Genomic DNA, 22,086 nt, shown 5'->3' with positions numbered 1-22,086 from the left:
TGTCCTTCTCAGACATGGTATCAGCTTGTCCCATTACCCATGGTCTAACTCTGATTGCTTGGCTAAGGTGACGTCTGCTAGGTAAAGTCACTCTTCTCCTTTGTGATAAATATGTCTCTTGTGGGCAGATTCTTTGAGAATACGTAAATTTTTTGGTTCCCTTCAAAGCTTTACCCACTCGTAATATTATGGCTGATTCTGGCCTGGATCAGTTATTATTGCGATAGTTTCTTGATGGTGATGTTGTGATGCCATTGTTCTCCTACAGATACAGTGGCCGACTCAGCTTTCTCTGCTGGCTCAGTGAGTGGGAACCAGCTGGCTCAGTGTCCTGAAGGCTGGTGCTGATGGGGCCAAGAGTGAGCTCTCAGGTTGAGCCTCTGACGGCCACCACCTTGCCTTGCCTCCTTGTGGAGCCTGGCGGGGCTCCTCCCTGCTCCCCGGCCCGTCCTCCCTCCACCTTCACAGCTTCCTGCCGTTCATTTGTGGAGCTCCTATTACGTGCTGGGCACTGTTTTTAGCCGCTGAGGATGTAAGACAAAGTCCCAGAATTCAAGGAGCTTATATTCTAGTGGAGAAAACAGACAAATGAATAAACGTTTAAAAAATAGTATCGTTTCAAAGCAGAAAGAGAGACACAGACGTAGAAAACAAATGTATGGATACCAAGCGGGAAAGGGGGGGGTGAATGGGAGGAATTGGGAGATTGGGATTGACACCTATACACTATTGATACTATGTATAAAATAGGTAACTAATGAGAACCTACTGTATAGCACAGGGAACTCTACTCAGTGTTCTGTGGTGACCTAAATGGGAAGGAAATCCAAAAAAGGGGGGATATATGTATACGTATAGCTGATTCATTTTGCCACACAGTAGGAACTAACACAACATTGTAAAGCAACTATACTCCAATAAAAATTAATTTTAAAAACTGACTACCAAAAAAAATAGTATCATTTCAGAGAGGACTATGTGCAACGAGGGAAATAGAGCAAAGGAGGGAAGACAGAGAGACTGGAATGGGGATCCAGGTAAGGCCCCTGACGGCACGTGAGCAGAGATCTGATTGATGGGATGAGCTGGGCGTGCCAAGATCAGGGAGCAGGACATTCCAGGCAGAGGCCATGGCAGGTGCAAAGGCCCTGAAGCGGGAGTGAATTTCACATGCTGGAGGAGATTACAGAGGGAAGGGGAGAGTGGAGGAGATGGAGGTGGAGAGGTTGACACGTGTCAGGGAAAACAGATCACGTACGGGCTTGGAATTAATCCAAAGGAAATGGGAAATCATCAGAGAGTTTTAAGTATAAAAGGATGTGATTTGATTTGCCCTTATGTATATACAATTATTTAACAAATATTTTTTATAATCAACTTCGTATGTAAGCCTAAGTAAGTTGATTTAAACCTAGACATCTTCTAGGTTTCATGTGTCTCAGACCAATGTTGCTTCAATAAATTGAATATATCTGTATAAACAGATAAGACACTCAGAACAACTGCGTCATTCACTAGCCCGCCAGCCAAGCCCAAGTCAGCTCTCCCTTTGTGAAAGGCTTGTAATCCCCAGGACTGAGCAATTGGAAAAGGAATCATCTGCTTACTGTGTGATTCAATACTATTTAATCTTGGATCTTAAATTGGCCTGGTGTGGGATATACTGCGTTAACTGGTGGAAAGACCAGTTTGGGGGAGGCAGTGGGGACAGCGGGGTCTGTGTTGTGAGGGAGGGAAGCAAAGTCTGCTTGGCAACCTCACATCAGGGGCTGTCGGAGGAGGGCAAAGGGGACAGGGACTCACCCAAGGTCATAGCAGTGGCTGGTCTCAGCTCTACCGTCTCTCCTTGTCACTCCCACCTGGTTCCAGCTGAAAATTCAGACACGATGTAAACATTAGTCATCCTTATTGTAAGAATGTTATGACAACCACATTAAAAGAGATCTCACCCAGCACGCACACACTGAGGCCCTTCGTTCCTGAGGGAGGGAGTGTGTAGGTCTCTGTAGCGTCGTGGGCGTTTAGTCGCGTCAGCGCGGAGGTGGGTGTGCGGAAGGGCACCGTGTTGGTTGTGATGAATATTTGTCAGAACGGCTGTGAGAACGTGGATTCTGGGGTCTCGGGGACCAGCATGGGATCCCAGGCCGCACCACCTTCTCTGTGACTTTGGGCACGTTTCCAAACCTCTCTGAGGGGAAATGGGTACCACCGGAACGTCAGCTCCCCAATTCTCGCTCTCTAGATAGACTCTAAAGCCGTCCCTGAAGGTCTTTAGAGACCATTTTTCATCACCTGCATCTGTGGGGGCTGGCTCGGTTCCAGCCACGTCCATGTAGCCATGAAACTCAGTCCCACAAAGCACTTGTGGAATTTTTGACTCTGGGGATCTGGAAGTGGAGGGCACAGTCATCCGTCCTGCGGTTCCCCCCCTGCCCCCCGCCTCTCCCAAGACTCCCCAGAAGCAGCTGTGGGCTTTTGTCAGCTCTTGCCTCCCAGAGGTGACCTTTGTTGCAGGTACGTGTGTGACTTAGTTTCCTAGGGCTGCAAAGTACTATAAACGGGTGCATGAACAACAGAAATGTATTGTCTCACAATTCTGGAGGCTGAAAATTCAAGATCAAGGTGTCAGCAGGGTGGGTTCCTTCTGAGGCTGTGAGGAAGCATCTGTTCCACGCCTCTCTCCTAGCTTCTGGTGGTTTGCTGACAATCTTTGGCATTTCTTGGCGTCTAGAAACAAATCCCCACCTCTGCCCTCCTATGTGCATACGTCTGCCTCCAAATTTCCCCTTTTTATGAGGACACCAGTCATACTGGATCAGAGCCCACACACTAGTGACCTTATTTTAACTCTGTGCAGACCCAATCTCCAAACAAGGTTGCATTCTGAGGTACTGGGAGGTATGGACTCCAACATATCTGTTTTGCTGGGACACGATTCAGCCCATAGCAGTGCATGCATGTGTGTGCGTGTGTGTACATGACTCAGGAGTGGAATTTCTGGGTCACGACTATGGAAATGCTTTCTAGAGTGGCTGTGACAGTTTTGTTCCACCCCGCCCCCCTCCAGCAATGTACAGAGTCCCTACTGATCCCCATTCTCAGCAACACTCCATATTACCACCCTTCTTAATTGTCGACAATCCAAGGCCTGTGAAACAGTCTCTCCCTGTGGCCTGACATTGCTTTCCTCTGCGGCTGTGTGGCTGGGTTTTTCATATGTTCAAGGGTCCTGTGTGTTTCTTCTTCTGTGAAGGGCCTCTTCCTGCCTTTTGCCCATTATTCTATTGCTTGCCTTTTCCTCACTGGTTAATGAATGAAGATTCTTTTCTGAGGAGGGTTTCCACTGGGGAAGGTGAGGAAAGAAGAAGATAAAGGGGGAAGTTAGGTCATCATTTCTGGCCTTAAATTTCAAGAACTCATCCACACAGCTGCTCCTTCAAGGGAAAGACAGGAAACCATTTCAGGTCCTGAGTCTCTTTCTGGAATCTCCGGGGCCAGGTTCAAATCAGAATCTAGAATGTTAGGATTTTAGAGAGGTGACATGTTTATGTGATGTAATGTCTCAGCAGGGGCCTGAGCAGCCTCTGTAACCAAATACCTTAACATTTCTGCAACAAAATATATGATTTTTCACACCACGTAGAATAAATAAAGACCATGGACAAACCAGCATCTTTTCAGGTCAGGAAGGCCACCCACAGAGCTATGAAAAATCCAGGGGTATCTGGGGCTTCAGAATTGCATTAAAGATCGTGCAAGCGTGTTGCCAAATAGCTATTGAGAGTCAGGCCCCATCACGATCATTTTCTCTTTTAATCTCCCAATAGCCCCAGGAGGTGGCTATGAACATCACCGCTTACTTTGACAAAGGTCACTGATGATACTAGAGTTTAGGAAAAAGAGTGCATATATGTATATGTAAAACTGATTCACTTTGCTGTGCACCTGAAACTAACACAACATTATAAATCAGCTATATGCCAATAAAAATTTTTTAAAAAAGAAACGAAATCCAGATCCTGGTATTAAGAGGAAGAGATGGGATTCGAACTCACATCTGTCTGACTCCAAAGCCCACCTGCTTCCAACTCTGCCGTGCTGCCCCCAACCCTATGGAGGTGGCTTCTTGACTTCTCTGCTCCCCAGGATTCTGGAGTTTAGAAGCAGAGTCACCAGCCAGAGGAGTGGATTGGGAGGGCGGGATGAGGTGGGGAGTGAGTAGGTGGGAGGTCTGTTGGCTGAGCCAGACCCTCACCCCAAAGCAGTGGGTGCTGGTTGCCAGAGTTAGAATGCCCACCTCAAACCTCTGCAAAGCTTCCCAAGGGTCCATCGTACTTTGGCATTGACCAAACATTCAGCTGGCTCTCTCCTTGCCCCAGTTTGAAGGCCTCTTTAGACACCGGAGGGGGAGACACTGATCAGAGATCTTACCTGTTGCTGGGGTTCAGGGACTGAGAAAGCAACAATGTCTTCCCAGCATTTAAGTCAGAGCTCGAGCACCTTTGCAAGGAAGGATAGGGAAGCCCTGTGGTGTCAGACCACTGGTGGGGAGAAAGGGTGGCATGGAGAGTGGTAGGTCACTGCCCCACATGATCTCTCCTCTGAGCCCGCTCACCCCCTGGAAAGGTACAAGTTAGATCTCCCAGGTTGTTTGGCAAAGGCTTGGGTATTTCCTGCTCTCCATCACGTTCTCATCCTTGAGAACTCCTACACATCCTCTAAGGCCCCTCCCAATTGTCAGAATGATTCCCTCTCACCTCTACTCTTCCCAGAGCACTTTATCCTGACCCCTGGGGTAGCACTTCTACCTGATCATAATCAACTCTGAGTATATCTTCATCCTCTGCCATGGCTTGGGACCTGGCACAGAGCCTGGCCAAGAATGAGGAACAGATGAACGAATGAAGGAAGGAAGGAGTGACTAAGGGCTAAGATGGGCAGAAACGTGAAAGATTTTGAGCCACTTCAGAAGTGCCCTAGACGTGACTTATGGAGAGGAGTGTGGGCTGACCATGTCTCCAGAGAGCCAAGAAGTGGGCTTGAATTTAGAGAGACCGGAAGTTGAATTCTGGTTCCACATCTTAGTAACTGTGGCCTTGGGCAAGTCGCTCAAGTTTCTTACTGGGAAAACTGAGACTTCAGTGGGCCCAACGGAGAGTCATAGGAGAGTGCGTGCTGTATGTAAAGCCGGGACACACACATGCTACCTTTTCCCAGGGAACCCAAATTTATTTCCTGAACTTGAACTCATGGGCCTGGTTGGCCTTGTGGCCGTTGGCTACTGCCGGCCTTTAGCTGCTAATGACACAAGGTGGCCGTGGAGATTCAGGCTGAACATCCCCCGTGCCTCCCCAGTTTCCCCTTTGAATCTGGATTTGGGCCTGGATTTGTTTAGAGAGAGGAGATGGGTAGTGAGAGGGGAGGGGCCCCTCGGAGCTGATGGGCACAGCTGCTGAGCCAGGGTTGGTCCCTACATCCCAGGAGACATTCTGGTCCCAGCCTGCTTGGGAAGGGCTGTGTTTCCTTCCCAGGAAGGATGATGATGACTTCCAACAGCTGCTACATGCCTGATATTAAGGGGGCCCTTCTCCGAAGGGGGCTTTCGGCCACCTCAGGAAGGTGTCAGCATCACCCCTGAGAGCTGGGGGGATTTTCACCCCTTGCCCACACTCAAGCTTCCTTCACCCAGAAACTGCTGCTGCAGCAGCTCTCGGAGACTTCGAACCAGAGCCACTCCTGAGAGCCGGTGGGTGGGGACGGGCCCCCTGGAAAATCCTGCATGGCCGAGCAGAATTTCAGCTTCCACTGAAACCCGGAAAAACCCAGCCCTGCCCTTCGTACAGAGGCCAAACTCTGGGGGATTTTATTCTTGAATTTCACATACTTGAGTTTCTAGCTTAACACAGCAGGCCCTGTCCTGCCTCCGGGCCTTTGCATGTGCTGTACCCCCTACCCAAAATGCCCCTCTGCCTTCTCTCACTTGTAGAAGCTGCCTGACACAGTGGAAAGAGTGAATCTGGGGAACATGCTTGGATTTGAATTCTGGCTTTTTCACCACCAAGCTCTGTGACCTTGGAGTAGTAACAATTTCTCTGAGCCTCTTTGTCAGTTAAATGGGTTTCACGATAGCACTTCCTCACAGGGTCATCATGATGCTTCTGAATGACGTCTATAAAGCTCTCTGTTCAATAAATCTGGATCCGCTCCCTCTGCCCCAGTGAAATGTTCCTAGACCCCAAGCCCTGGCCCAAAGGTCACCTCTCTTGCAGTAACTTCCTGAACAGGTGTAATCAAGGCAGTCCAGGAAACCCTTTGTCTGGGTGCAAATCCTTCTTTGCCTTTATTTATTTATTTATTGGCTGCAACCGGTCTTAGTCACGGCACGCGGGATCTTTCGTTGCGACGCGTGGGCTTCTCTCTAGTTGTGGCGCAAAGGCTTCTCTCTAGTTGTGGCGAGCGGGCTCCAGAGCATGTGGGCTCTGTAGTTGTGGCGCTCGGGGTCTCTAGTTGTGACACGCAAGCTTCATTGCCCCGTGGCATACGGGATCTTAGTTCTCTGACCAGGGATCGAACCTGCGTCCCCTGCATTGCAAGACGGATTCTCTACCACTGAACCACCAGGGAAGTTCCCCTGCTTTGCCTCTTATGAGCCCTGTTGTCCTGGAAAGTTCCTCCACACCTCTTGGACCCTATATTTCCCCATTTGTAAAGTGGGGATAATAATACCTTCCTCTGAGCATCATGATGGAGATGAAAGAATTTAAAGCTATTAAAAACCCATGTAAGCACACAAGACTCCTTGGCAGGGGGCATTGATATGATTCAAGCAATTTACAAAGGCTTTTTCACATATGTTGTCATTTAAAACAACGGTTGTTTTCATTTTCAACACTAAAATTATATATATGTAAATAGTACAGAATTTAGCAACTACAGGAAAACAAAGAAAGAAATTTACCTGTAATGGTAACTGTTGTTACCACCCTGTTATAGAATCTTCCAGACATTTTGTCAGAGAGAAATATTGAAAAACACACAGAAGTACAGAGAGTGTTTCAAAAACTCCTAGGCATCCCCACCACCCAGATTTAAGAAATGTTTACATTTTCACATATTTGCTCAGATCTATTTTAATAAGAAAACAAACCATACAGATGCTGCTGAAATATTTCCTTATCCCTCCCTCCCCAGAGCACTCACGCTCCAAGGTGTGGTGTGTGTACCCTTCTTTTCCATGTTTTTGTACTTTTATTACATAAAAATATATCAATACCCAATAGATAGTACACGTGCCGTATTTTCTATAAATGGCATCATATTGGATGCATTGTTCTACAGCTCACTCCTCCTGCTCAATATATGTTTCAAAGATCTATCCAAGTGGCTAGATATAGATCTAGTTCATTCTTTTAACAAAATAATTCAGTCTATAAATATAACATAGTATCATTAATTATTTTCTGCTGAGGAACTGTTAGATTACTTCTAATTTTCTTTGATTACATACGGTGCTACAGTGACAATCTCTGCATATGTCTGCATGTGAACTTGCCAGCGAATAGTTTTCTAAGCTATATATAGAAGAGTATTGCCGTGGAGTCAAGATAGCAGCACCCTCAGCTTAATGAGGTCTCTGGCCATTTCTCTATGCATTGTATTTACAAGAATATGGTCATCCTGTGTATCTTGTTTATAATCCTTTACTGCCTATTACTCATATGCACACGCACATCTATCACATATATTCATTTGTGCTTGTTGATTCTGCAGGATATTCTTTGCTACTTACTGCGGCCAGGTATTGGATTTTTGTGTGATCTTGTTTCGGTCCTGTGAGGTTTTTATACCTGTGAGGTGAGGGAGGCAAGTTGGGCATATGAAGAGATTTGCCCAAGGTTTCCATAGTAAGGAAGAAGCTGGTTTTCAAACACAGGCTTGTTCAGTTCCAATCCCATGCTCTTTCTGCTGCCCAAGACCTGGTAGACGGTTCTACGCAATCCTCATTCTAGGGCCCCATCCAAGACCTACTGAATCGGAATTCTAGAGGAGGAACCCGGATGTCCATTTCCTGCAGGCAGTGGTCTGAATCCTTATGGGGAGATCAAGAAGATGGGGCTTGTAAAAGGCCAGTGTCTCTGGCCTGCTGGGCTCACTTGGAGAAACTCAATCGTGAGTTGCTCATGATTCTCTATGCTTGGTGGTATCCCATCTTACCATCTGGTAGCTGCAAAGAAGGTAGAGTCTGGCATGGGAACCTGAGCAAGCCTTGGGGCCAGGTCCACAGGAGCCTTTGCTTTTAGAGGAACTCCTGTTACCATGGCAACTGCAGTCCACATCTCATCTCTAGGAATGCTGGATGCCGTGTTTGTAGGGCCAAGGAAGGGAATAGCGAGTTGTGAGTGTGAGGCAGCTCTGCTAAGCTTCCTAAGAAAGACAGGGAGGCAAGAGGAAAGAAGGCAGCTTTGGGGGAACTGGAATTGTCCCTTTGCAGAGAAAACTGAGGCACCCTCAGAGCCATCTTTATGCCTGGGGTGAATGAATAGATAGATAGAGCTGCCCTCCTATGTCCATTGGGGATTGAACAGGAGAGAGCAGGGTGGGGGGACATAATGGCAGCGGCCATGTACCACGTCCTAAGCATGTTACATATGTTATCCATGCACCCCCTCAAAGCGATCCAATGTGGCTTATGTATTATGCCCAGTGCCAGGTTAAAACTGAAGTCTAGCAGGGCTCAGTGACTTTCCCTAGGTCACACAGCTAGTGATCGACAGAGATGGGTTCGGATCACTATTCTGTCTGTCCCCAAAGTCTCTGTTCTAAATCATGAAAAGAGAATTTCCTGTTTGTTTCCAGTTTGGCTATCACAGATAAGTTTACTATGAACATGTACATAAAATTCTTTATATGAACATATGGTTTCTTGTTCTAAATGAATGACTGTACCCATTTGTATTCCCATCAAAAGTATGGGAGCAGTCCAGTCCCCCTGTATTCCTCACCGGTTCTTGGTTGGTATGATCAGTACTTTGAATATTACCTGTTTTAAAAGTGTGGAGATGGGGCTTCCCTGGTGGTGCAGTGGTTGAGAGTCCGCCTGCCGATGCAGGGGACACGGGTTTGTGCCCCGGTCCGGGAGGATCTCACATGCCACGGAGCGGCTGGGCCCGTGATCCATGGTCGCTGAGCCTGCATGTCCGGAGCCCGTGCTCCGCGACGGGAGAGGTCACAGCAGTGAGAGGCCCGCGTACCGCAAAAAAAAAAAAAAAGTGTGGAGATGTATCTCACTGTGGTTTGATTGCATTTCCCTAATGATTCATGATGTTGAACATTTTTGTGTTCATTTGCCAGGTGTATGTCTTCTTTGATTAAATGTCTGTTCTTTTATTAGTAACTGAGAAGACAATTAAAAAAACTTGAAAATAAAAAAAAATTTCCCAAGAGTGGCAACTGTGAAGCTGATGCATTGGTGCTGGGAAGGCTGTGGACTCTCCTACTCCCGGGATCATCTCATTTACGCTTACTTCCCTAATACGTACTCCAGGCCCCAGCACGTGGTACAGGTTCAGCAAGTGTTAATGGAATTGAATGCAGAACAGCAATAGACTCTTTTCTCAGCTTTCCGGAAAACGTGGCTCACACGCCCTCACTTTCCTGAGCATGAGAGTAGGAAGGGGAGTTCCAGAAACAGATCATACCCCAAAGCCGGTGGTGTACCCTGATTTCATCTTTGAGTTTCCTCTCACTGCAGATTACGAACGGTTGTCTTTTACCTCCCCTGGGTTTGGTGATGGAAAGGAGGGGAATTCAATCTGGCATGTAGGGAGGATGTCATGCAGGTGAGCATCCTCTGTTATATAACATGGTGACAAATACAAGCTAAAAAGTCTGGATTTCTCTGACCTGCGTGACTGAGGACCTTTGGGGCTGGGACTCTTGAAGCTTTTGTCATCACTTTTCTCTGTCAATCACGTGCTGCTTTAGCTTGGGCAAAATACCATAGACTGGGTGGTTTAAATGTTTGTGGCTTAAACAACAAACATTTGTTTCTCACGTTTCTGGAGGCTAAGAAGTCCAAGATCAAGGTGCCAGCAGATTCCGTGTCTGGTAAGGGCTCTCTTCCTGGTCTGCAGACAGCCGCCTTCTTGCTGTATCCTCACACAATAGAGAGATCTTATGTCTCTTGCTTTTTTTTTTTTTTCCATCATGAGGGCTCCACCTTCATAACCTCACCTATCCCAAATTCTCTCTCAAAGCCCCCACTTCCTAACGCCATCACAGTGGGGATTAGGGCTTCGAATATGAATTTATTCATATATGAATAAAATATGAAGTTTTAGGAAGACATACACATTCAGTCCATAGCCTGTGCATTGAGTTTTCCTTGTGTCCGTAAGCGCTTCCTAGGTATGATGAGAGAGAATGAAAACAAACAAACAAAAATCCTGTAAAATAAGTTAAGTAAGCCTAAGACACCGAGTTGCTGACTTACTCTTGGGTTCCCAGTGGGGAGAAGTCAGCCCAACCTTCCTGGGTTTTGAAAGTCCCCAGTGGGTACAGCCCGGTCTAGTCACATAGACATTGATGCCGGTCACCTCTGGAAGCGAGGACCACACGGTCCCACCAAGCCCCCAGGACAGCTTCAGTCTCTGCGACAAAATAAACTCAACCTAACCTCTCCAAGTCCCTTCAAAGACAGGACACAGCTATTCCCTCTGAATCAAGTCATAAGTTATTTTTGCGAGCCAGTGCACTGCTTCTTTCCAATTTTAATGGAATTATAGACTGTTTGTCTCTTCTTTCCAGTTGTTTTAACAATTGCTCTCCATCGAGTTTGGGACTGCTTGTACACACTGCTATATTTAAAATAGATAACCAACAAGGACCTACTGTACAGCACAGGGAACTCTGTTCAATACTCTGTAATAACCTAAATGGGAAAAGAATTTGAAAAGGAATAGATATATGTGTACGTATAACTGAATCACTTGGCTGTACACCTGAAACTAACACAACATTGTTAATCAACTATATTCCAATAAAAAATAAAAATTAAAAAAAAGCATTTCAGAGGTTTACTGTTCCACTAAAGATCACTAGCTATCAGTAAATAAAACTAGTATTAAACATTAAAAAAAAATTGCTCTCCATCAACAACCTCAAGAGAGTCTTTCAAAGAAAAACATTCACTGTAGTCCCAGCACCCTCCCACTCGGGGCTCCTCCCCCTAAACTCCCTGGGGCTATTAGTCCTTGACTCTTCCAAGTAACCAGTTTCTCCTCTGGCCTCAGAATTGAAACAAGTGGGTTCAGGGAGTGCCGGAGCCAGCCTGTGTGGGAGAGTCGGTGGGGAAGTCCTGGAACAGCTCATGGCTGGGCTGCCAGACCTCATCTTGTCCTTGTTGGGGGAATGGCGGGCAGAAGGCCATCTCAGGGAGTCCTGACCTAGGGAAGGACAGCTTCCTCATGGCCGCACATCTTTAGAATCAGGGCCCTTTTGGGAATTGGTCCCTGGGGCTTGACTGAGTACTGAGTTGTATCACCCTTGGAGGTGGGCTATCTAAGTTCAGGGCTGGCTGAGTGTGGTAGAGCTGGAAGGAGTTTGGAAGACCACCCAGGCTGTCAGAGCTCCCTGCCCCTCGCCTTTGGCATGGTCAGTCACTGAACCAGAAACCAGGATGTGGGATTCCAACCCAGTGGAGTAGAGTGGTTAAGAGTGTGGGTTCTTGAACCATGCAGCCTGGGTTCGAATCCTAGCTTTGCCATTTTCTTGCTGTGTCATCTTGAGCAAATTACTGCTAAACTGTTTTGCACCTTGGTTTCCCCACTTTGTGGACTTGCTGTGAGAATTAAACTGGTTAATTCATCTAAAGTATTTTAAAAAGGCCTCGTATGTGAAAGTACTGAATACATGTCAGCTGTATCGCTGAGCTGTGCTAGGAAGTTGTGGCGGGTACCTGGCATGCCTTGGGGCCTCCCCTTTCTCCATCAGAGCAATGGGAATAATCACAAAGCCCTTCCCTTATCTCTACATTTCGGACTCAAGATGCCCGAGATGGGTAACGGCTCCCATCGGTGTGGGATGGAAATAGAACACTAGTTACCCATCTGGTTGTCTCCCAAATGTCCGTCTGCAAACTGGGAATGGCAATCCAGTACCCACCCAGTGAATCTCAGGACTAGGGGCCAGTGGATGTTTCTGGACAGCTGCCCTCTTTGAATATCTGGGCCCCAAGCTAGAGCCTGGGAGGCAGGTCCTCCTGGGTTCAACTAGCCTTCGTCATCCTTGCTCAGGACACGAAAGGCTGGTCTGCATGAACACAGTTTGTGGTGATCTCCCAGCCAACAGTCCCATGCCACTCCCAAAACTTGTGGGCACTGCAGTCCCTGGGGCCTGGTCCCAATCCTGGAGAGGGGCACACCCCACCCCTGCCCCGGCAGTGCCCTGGAGCAGTGGCCGGGCCAACTTGGGAGACCACTGCACTGGGAGTCTGTGGGCCTTGGGATACACATGGGGCTATGTGTATTCAGAATTCAGTGGGACTGACAGCCACCAAACTGCTCATAAATAAAATACGTAATCACCTGTGGCTGGGGTCACAGAGGAAAAGTCCAGGGTACGATGAGAAGCTAGAACGAGGCATTGAACTTGGGTCCCTCTGGGTCCTGGAAGACCTTCAGAAGCTTAAAGCCAAGGCTGGGGCGGGAGCCCTGGGGAGAGAGAACTGTGTATCCTGTTTCCATCACTGAACCTTGCAACATGGTCTTCCCCTCACATCCTTAAAAACTCTTGGTAAATTTCGTTTTTTGCAAATATTTTTAACATGCTGTGTTTTCCTAACCAATCCTTAGATCCCTTTTAGACAATTCAGTTGTCTCCTTGTCTCCAGTTTTGTTTTTGTTTTTTAACTATTAGAAGCCACGTGGCCGCAGGCTTTTTGTCTAACAAAGCAGCCACTCAGGGCGCCCCGGCTACACCATCTCTCTTAATCCTCATGGCAAGCCCGCAACGTGGGTGCTTGTTGCTCCCGTTTTACAGGAGGGCCACCGAGGCTCAGAGAGGCCAATGATTTGCCTGAGTCACACAGTTAGAAAGGGGTTCGGCTAGCAAAAAGAATCGAGAACTTTCCAATTCCGATGCGTGGACACTAACCGCTGTGTAGTGGTATTCTGGATCGTTTCTTTAGGATGGGTTCCCAGAAGTGGGATTACTGGATCAAAAGGGGCTGGTTTGTTCCTTTTTTTTTTTTTTTTTCGCGGTACGCGGGCCTCTCACTGTTGTGGCCTCTCCCGTTGTGGAGCACAGGCTCCGGACGCGCAGGCTCAGCGGCCATGGCTCACGGGCCCAGCCGCTCCGCGGCATGTGGGATCTTCCCGGACCGGGGCACGAATCCGTGTCCCCTGCATCGGCAGGCGGACTCTCAACCACTGCGCCACCAGAGAAGCCCTCCTTTTTGTTTTTAAGGCTGTTGACACACGTGCTCACAAACACTTTGCACTGATATTAAGGAGAGAAAGGTGAGCTTCTGGCCAATGCTGCCTGCCCCGCTCCCCTCACTGGCTCTTGTTGTGGGTTCCTCCCCCCGTATTTCTGTAGCCCTGCTCCACCGTGCCTTCCCCTCTGTACAGCATCTCTGCATCCATCGTCCACTGGGTGAGCATTTACTATGCGCCTACGTGCTCCTCGGCACATCTGATGGAGCCAGGGCCGAGGGTGCCCTCAGCGGTAGCTGCTGTTTATCTCACCCCCATATGGGTGTGTGGCCAGGCCGGCATTCCACAGCCCCTACAGGGACCTGAAACTCTCCGTGCCAGCCTTGCTCTGACACTGGGCTGGCCAGCTGGGGCCTTGGCTGGGAGAAAAACCCCCTTTCCTTCACTGTCTATGCCTCCTCCCTCCCTGTGTCTCTCACCTTCCAAAAGCTACGGGGAAATCCCATGGGCCTGGGTGACCCAGGAAGGGGACAAGTGGCCCATTTTTTCCGGTTCCTGGCAAGGTGGCTCTGCAGTGCTTTCATTTTCCCCATGCTCTGGTCTCCTTCACTTCATCCTCCCCTGGCATCTTCCTCTTGCTGCCCTAGCCAACATCCTGCCCCACTCTGCCTCTGCTGGTCCTTTTTTAGGACCAGCCTAAAAGAGCTGCCACCTTCCTTGGGGGTGCTGGGTAGCTCTCCCAACTTCTTTCGCCTCCCAGTCAGCAACCTCCCCTCCCTCCCTTATCCCTCTTGGTCCATAACTTTCCAGAATGTGAGGCTCAACCCAAGATGGTTTTCTGGGCACACAGGAGAATTTCAAGTGGTAAATGAACTGAGCATTAAATAACACTGAACAAAGTGGTAAAAAAGGTATTTAGGGCTTCCCTGGTGGCGCAGTGGTTGACAGTCCGCCTGCCGATGCAGGGGACGCGGGTTCGTGCCCCAGTCCGGGAAGATCCCACATGCCGCGGAGCGGCTGGGCCCGTGAGCCATGGCTGCTGGGCCTGCGCGTCCGGAGCCTGTGCTCCGCAACAAGAGAGGCCACAGCAGTGAGAGGCCCGCGTACCGCAAAAAAAAAAGGTATTTAATTATTTTATTTTCAATGCTCTGTCATCCTCAGAGATCATCTGATCTCCTCAGAGAGTCTCTATTTGATGATGACATGTCTTTCAACATTTCTAACTTGGCTTTATTTCTAGTATACTTATTTTTACAATTCCCTTGTATTTTAGGCAAGCAATACAAAAAGCCCATTTATCTTGTTATCTTTCTAGTTTTTCTGCATATCTACCTCTGTACCTAATCTTATATAGATGGAATCTATATAAAATTATGTATAATCATCTGTATATGTGATTTTTCTTAGTACAGCCTTTCATCTCTCCCTTTCACCACTTGTTTCTTCTCTCTCTCCCGCCTCTCTTCTCCCAGTGACATGACTCACCCCCAGGACCAGCAACATAATTTGCAGGGCCCAGTGCAGTATGAAAATTCAGGACCCTTTGTTCCAAAATTATTAAGAATTTCAAGATGGAGACGGCAGAGCATTAAACCAAGTCCAGGACACTTCAGTGCAGGTCACACGGCCACGGAGCTGGCCCTGCTCTGTCCTTCCCTTGAAGCCCTCCTTTTTTGGGGGGGTGTTGCCTTTTTTTGGCTTGCAGGATATTTGTTCCCCGACCAGCCAGGGATTGAACCCGCCCCCTTGGCACTGAAAGCACAAAGTCCTAACCACTGGACTGCCAGGGAATTCCCACCCGCCTTTCTAATTTACCCATTTTCATAACTTGGTCTGTGTTCTTCCATAATTTCCTCCATGTTCACATAGTGATACCAGTTCGTAAGTGTGGTTTTTTGGCCATTGTTTTGCAAAAGTTGTATCATATTATTTTTTCTTCTTTGTATCTTGCTTCCTTACTCAACAGAGCGTGGAAATCCCTCCAACTGGTATAAGCCTATTTCATTCTTCATAAAGGCTGCATAAGATGCCATGCTGTAAATAGACCATGTTTATTCTGCAACTTTCCCAGCAGATGGGCATTCACTCTTTCCAATTGTTTGCTGTTCAGAAAACTGTAATGTATACTTTTACGTTCGGGCATCTTTGCGTTGTAAAGCAAATTCACAGGATAGGGTAAAGGCTCCTTTTCAAATAACTTTGTTGCAGCAAACATGAGAATTAAATTTATAGAAAAGTCTGAAGCACAGGGCCGGGCAAAGGCAGTAACAAGGTCTGGGAAGGGCAGATCCTGCGCCGGGTTCTCTGTGAACCCAGGCCCGGATGGAAGGAGGCTGAGCGGTAACTTCTGTTCCTGCGCACAGAAGTCAAAACACAAAAGCCAGTCTCCCTTGTTGGGATAGGGGACAGGAAGTGCCTGTGACACAGGAAACAAACCCTTGAGTATATCTGGTATCAATGAACTGCCTCGGCAATGGCTGTCCTTGGAGCTGGCGGCCCCTGCTCACTCTTTCATTCATTCAGTCAATCAGCAAACACTGTGTTGGGCACTCTGGGGGTATGGGGCTGACCCGGCCTTTGGCCCTGCCCTCCAGGGTTTTCTGATCTAGCAGAAAACATGTGTGCCTTTATGCATGAGAAATAGTTTCTCAGACCAGAGATAGGTATACAGAGGCATGTAGAGACCCCCCACAGACACACAGGCAGTCACAACAACACACACACTCACATATACACGCAGAGACATACACATACACACTCTCACAACCACATACACACACACCCCCCACAATCATACACGCACGCACCACAGCCAGCATCCCAGTCCCTCCATTCCCCTCCCCACCCCAGCACATGCAGAAATAATAACAACTGCACAGCAGCACCGGGACCATTGCTGGGGGAACCGGGACTCTGAAATCCTGACTTGGGAGCATTTGAATCCTCTATGACATTAGCTGCAGAGTTTGTGCTCTGAATTCTGAGTCATTTCCCATTCAGGGGGTCAGGCTGGGCAGCCAACCAGGGAGTTGGTGAGGACAGGCAATTAAAGGCTTGATTACTTCTGTCTGAGTGATGGAGTAGCCCAGTTGGATGCTTGTAGGAGAGCTGTGTCTGCAGGGGTGTGTGTGTGTGTGTGTGTGTGTGTGTGTGTGTGTGTACGCTCATCTAGGTGTGAGTCCATGGAATATTCTCAGGTGAGGCTGGGAATGTATAGCAGTCATGCCTGAATCTTCAGCCCCTGCAGCACTCAGGCCAGGTCAGGCTAGGCTGTGATAATAAAAAATCTTCAAGGCTTAACACTAGAAAGGCTCACTTCTTGCACAAAACTCAAGGTGGGTCAATGTCCCCCTCTACCTCGTCTTTGCATTGGGAGCCCAGGGCTTCTAATTTGGCCACAACAGAGCAGGAAGAGATGGAAGAGGCTCACTGCCTCTTACCTACCTTGGTCCAGCAGTGGGTACACGTCCCTCTGCCTAGACATCAATGGCTCCAACCTAAGGGCAGGAGAACCCAGAAGTGTAGCGGAGCTCCTTTATGAGCACTACAGTCCTAGCCACATCCCTCCTTTCATGTTTCTGCCAACCGAAATATCCCTGCCCGGCATGGATCCAGTTCCTTGGAGACAGTTCAAATCCTGGCCTGCTAGCTTGCTAGCTGGGCACTTGCTAGCTGGGTGGCTTCAGGCCATGTAGCAGCCAGGGTCCCAACAGGAAACAGGTGGCACGCTCAAAATAGGAGTTTGAAGGGGTCTCAGTTAGAAAAGGACTATTTAGAAAGGCTAATGTAGTAACCAGGAGCTCGGAGCAGCTGAGCTGCCATCACCCTGAGCAGACAAGACCACAGAGTGGTCATTGAGACCCGGAAGGAGAAAGTCAAGGAGAAGTGACCCCGTGGAGAGGACCAATGACCTTCAGATGAGGGACACAACCTGCCCAAGGGATCCCACCGGGAGGGAACCAGTAGGATAAACACCACGACTTCACTCTCTTCCTTCCCTCCTCTCTCTGCTGGGACTCCCCATTGGCTGAGCCCAAGTGCCCTGGAAGATGATGCTGATTTAGTTGAAACAGGTCAGCCTCCCAGGGCAAAGTGGACAGAGGCTCTGGAGGGACAAATGGACACAATCCGGCACAGTCAATTGATTTCTATTCTCTGGGCCTCCCTTTCCTAATTTCTAAAAAGTGGATGCTAATACCTACCTCACTGTGTTGTTGAAGGAAAATGGAATAACATATGCAAAGACCTTGGCGTATAATCGGTCCTCAGCAAATGTTAGCTTCTTAGTGTCTGAAAGTACTTCATAGTCCAATGGTTCCCAGCTCAGGACGCTCCAATTACCCTAAAGTCTGGTGTGAATTTCTCAGACAAATTTTCCAAACCGAAAATGTTTTTCCTGATAATAACTCCCATTTTTTAACTTCTTCTGTATGTGAAGTGTTTTACAGGTATTGCCTCCTTTTAGACTCGCTAAACTTTTGTAAGTGTTATTGCCAACTAACTGGGACTCTGGCCGAGAGCAGTTAGTAACCCCTCCACGGTCACTCAGCCAGTAAGTGGGTCTGGCCCCAAAGCCACAGCTGTTCCTCTCTGCTCTCCTCTGATTTCTGAGGGTGCGTGCACGATTAGTAGATGAAGTGCAGGATGCTGCAACTCCAAAGCTTGAGAATTTCCCTACCCCGGAAGGAGGTAAGTGCACACAAGGTCGAGGACCCTGTCCTACCAGAGGCCCCATGTAGCCACAGAAGGATCCAGAAAGTGCCCCCTACCCTTCAAGGCACCTGTGTGCCCTCCAGGCCTGAGCTCACTCACGGCTGTTGCTGGTTAATTTCAGGTCACCCAAGTCCAGCCCCATCTCGCCAGCCCAACACCACCAGTGAAGAGAGCCAGCTCTTGCAGCCAGGTGAGGAAACAATCTTGTGGGACTCACAGTCAGCTTTCTGAGACCAAGTAGGTGGTCTGTGGGGGGTGATGGGAAAGGGAAATGGGTTTTTATGGTACCAGGGAGGCTCCCTGACTTCAGACAACACTTCTCCTTCCTGACCCAATGCCTGAAGCTCCACCACTAGATTCACTTTGAGATCTTAGAGCTGCCATCTTTGGGAGGCCACTGATGAAAGGTCATGCACATGTGGGCAAGGTATTCAGCGGGCATTTAAAGGGGATTTGTTGAGAACAAGCTAAAGGACACTTGGTAGGAGTGGTGGGGCTCCATCAGATGGGTCCTCAATTAACTCAACAGATATTTAAGGACCTACTCTGTGCAAAGTTGTGTGCAATCCTGGGCAAAAACAGGAGGTGATTCCCCCAGGAGGGGCTTTGGGGAAGGGGGGATCACCATCCACTGAGGCCGCCCACCTTCAACCCCATCACCAACCCCATGTCCATCCTCCAAGGTTCCGGTGTCACAATGGCAGTCTCCATGGTTGTACCCTCAGAATAGCGGAGGGGCCTGGGAGGGGCAGCATGGCACCCACAGTAGCGGGGGAGAGGGCCTCTCAACCCAGAACCCTGCCCTCCTTTCACACAAGGGTGACTCTGGAGACAGAGGCAAGAAAGAAGGGTCTGTGGGGACTGGACACCCCAGGGCTAACCCATCCTAACCTCCAGTCACCTTCGGCCCTACCTTCTCCTGTCTCTAAGGAGGACCAAAGGGTCAGGCGATGAGGCAGTCCAGCCCCATTTTGCAGACTGGAAGGCTGAGGCTCAGGGCGGGTAGGGTATGGTCCAAGGTCACGCAGCAGATCAGTGGTGGGACCCTTGGCAGCTGTCCGCCTCCACCTGCATCCCTGAGGTCGGCAGAATCCGAATCAGCCGAGGCTCAGCTAGGGTCTGGCCCTTCCAGGGGAGCGACTCCAGGTCCGCCTGATGAATGGGAGCAGCCGCTGCAACGGGACGGCGGAGGTCTGGTTCCGGCAGTCCTGGGAGCCCGCGTGCGGGGCACTCTGGGACCTCCGCGCCTCCGAGGCTGTGTGCCGCTCGCTGGGCTGCGGCCGGGCGGAGCCGCTGGAACAGCCCGTCCCGCCGACCCCGGCGCTGCCGACTGGTGCAGCCGCGGGAAACGCCAGCTGGGCCCCGAATACCACGTGGGCCCTAGCGCCCACCGTCCAGTGCAGCGGCCCCGAATGGCAGCTCTGCAAGGTGGTGGAGCACGCGTGCAGCAGCGACGAGAGGCCGGTCCAGGTCACCTGTGCAGGTACGAGGGGACCAACCCGCTCCCGCCGCCGGCCTCCTCCCTGTCCTACCTCCCCGTCCTTCGGCCACTGCCCCGCATCCTGTCCCCAGCCCCGGCCACTGGACCCAAGTCTCGCCCTCCGGACTTCTACCCAGACCCACCACCGACGCGAATACAATTGGTTCCCTCACCGGAGGGCTGCAGCGCCTCTACCCCCTGGTACAGAAATATGCCAGGTTCCCAGGATCTCTTAGCGCTGCCGCTCCCCAGCCCCGAGACCTGCTCTTCAGGCTCCGCCCACCCGGTCTCTTGCCCCACCCACTGGTCTGCCGCTCAGCCTACCCCGCCCGCAGCCCTGAGCCTATTCCTCAGCACCGCCCACCAGGTTACTAGCCCCTCCCAAAAGGCTCCCAGCCCCTCCCACTAGGTATCCAGCACCGCCCCTGGGTCCCCAGCCTTGACCAGTTCCCCACCTCCGCCTCACCCCAGGTCCCCAGCCCAGACAGGCCGTGTTCCCCAGTCTTGCCCACTGGGTTACCCGCCCCTCTTTCTCTCACTGGGTCCACAGCCCCAGGCACAGCTCTCCTGCCCAACAACCCTCCCCCTGACTTCCCTTCCTTTCGCCCCTTCCTCACATCCACAAACCCCTTCTCCTCCTATCCCCAGAAAACCTCGATTTGAAATTGGTGGGTGGTGGCAGCCCGTGCGAGGGCCGCGTGGAGATGCTGGAGCACGGACAGTGGGGTTCGGTGTGTGACGACACGTGGGACCTGGACGATGCCCACGTGGTGTGCCGGCAACTGAGCTGTGGCTGGGCGGTCCAGGCCCTGCCCGGCTTGCACTTTGCGCCTGGCCAAGGACGCATCCACCGGGACCAAGTGAACTGTTCCGGGTCGGAGACCTACCTGTGGGACTGCCTGGGGCTGCCGGGAAATGGCTACTGTGGCCACAAGGAGGACGCCGGCGTGGTGTGCTCAGGTCAGTGGGCGATGCTACGCCACGGTTATCCAACACTTACTGCAGGCCTGCTGGGCGCCAGGACTGTAGTTAGTGCTGGACAGATGGTCCCTGCCCATGGGAGGTCATAGCCCAAGAGGGAAGATGAGACCCAGACAGACATAATCCAGGAGAGAGAGTGGCAAATGCCTTACGAAAGGAAGCCAGGTGGAGTTAAGAGACAGCAGGCAATCCAGAGCTGGGGGGCTAAGCCTGTCCACCTCCTGGAGTAGGTGACATTAGAAGTGAGGCTTTTTCTGAGTGGGAGTTGGTCACCTGGTTCAGAACAGCAAGAGGAGATGGAGGCTGGGAGGCCCTGTGGAGGCTGTTGGAGCCCAGATGAGGACAGGAAGTTCTGGTCCAGCCAGCGCTTCTCTTAATGTGCCCAAGAATGGGGAGGGAGGCAGGTCTCGTCCAATGTACATTCTGATTCAGTAGGTCTGAGGCAGGGCTTGAAATTCTGCATTTCTAACAAGATCCCAGGTGATACGGAAGCTCCCGGTCCAAGGACCACATTTGAGCAGCCAGGATGTAGACAGCAGCAGGGCCAGCTGGAGCAGATGGGGCAGATGAGAGGAGGGATGCAGAGGCAGGAGGGAGAGCACACAAGATCTGGAGACCGATTGGCTCTGGGGAGTTTGCATTTGTGGGTCGGGGCTGGCGAGGGTTTCTGCCCAAAGGATCCTGACCTGACTCTGATCCCCCCACCCCCTGCAGAGCACCAGTCCTGGCGCCTGACCGGGGGCGCTGACCCCTGCGAGGGCCAGGTGGAGGTGTACTTCCGAGGGGTCTGGAACACAGTGTGTGACAGTACGTGGTACGAACCAGAGGCCAACGTGCTCTGCCGGGACTTGGGCTGTGGGACTCTGGCCCGGGTGCCCAAGGGGCTGCCGCACTCCCTGTCGGGCAAGATGTATTACTCATGCGAGGGAGGGGAGCCCACGCTCTCCGAGTGCTTCTGGCGGTTCAATAACTCCAACCTCTGCAGACAATCACAGGCAGCCAGGGTCCTCTGCTCAGGTACCCCTCCTCCCACCCACCCCACTCCCCCCACCCCCAGATTTGGACTAGGAATTGCATCTGGATTTATAGCCCAAGGAATACAGCTTGCGCTAGATCAGGAACGGCAAATACTGGCCTAAGAGGGACCATTGCCCTTACCATGCCCAGGCAGACATTACTGATGAATCAGGGCAATCTTTTCCTCAGTCCTAGAATCATGAATCCAATCTTTATTGAGGCGTTATTATACGCGAAGCAGTGCTCCCTCTTGACTGGAGCCGGCTCAGGAGATAAAACCAATGTGCCATCCCAGGGCTGGTGATCATCATAAAAATAGCATTAGGAGACACTAATAATATCAGCCACAGTGTCTGGAGCCCTAACCAGGTGCCAGGCATTGCCAGGCACTCAGTATATATTTCAGCAGAGCCTCCCACCTGCTCTGTGAATTGGGTTTCACGAAGTCTAAGATGGCATTGA

The 22,086-nt window shown here is 50.2% G+C and overlaps 1 protein-coding gene across 1 annotated transcript in view; it reads left to right on the top strand.

Annotated features, from left to right (window-relative positions):
- The window catches only part of CD6 (CD6 molecule), a 41,556-nt gene that overhangs the window by 10,226 nt on the left and 9,244 nt on the right, over positions 1 to 22,086 (top strand). Inside the window, exons 2-5 of the mRNA XM_079929917.1 lie at positions 18,268 to 18,336; positions 19,279 to 19,629; positions 20,275 to 20,586; positions 21,322 to 21,624. Of these exons, the coding sequence (XP_079786043.1) occupies positions 18,268 to 18,336; positions 19,279 to 19,629; positions 20,275 to 20,586; positions 21,322 to 21,624 (1,035 nt within the window). The remainder of the gene's footprint in view (positions 1 to 18,267; positions 18,337 to 19,278; positions 19,630 to 20,274; positions 20,587 to 21,321; positions 21,625 to 22,086) is intronic.

Source organism: Stenella coeruleoalba (assembly GCF_951394435.1).
Source record: "Stenella coeruleoalba genome assembly, chromosome: 8".
Classification (NCBI taxonomy): domain Eukaryota; kingdom Metazoa; phylum Chordata; class Mammalia; order Artiodactyla; family Delphinidae; genus Stenella; species Stenella coeruleoalba.
This window is presented reverse-complemented; position numbering and strand designations above follow the sequence as displayed.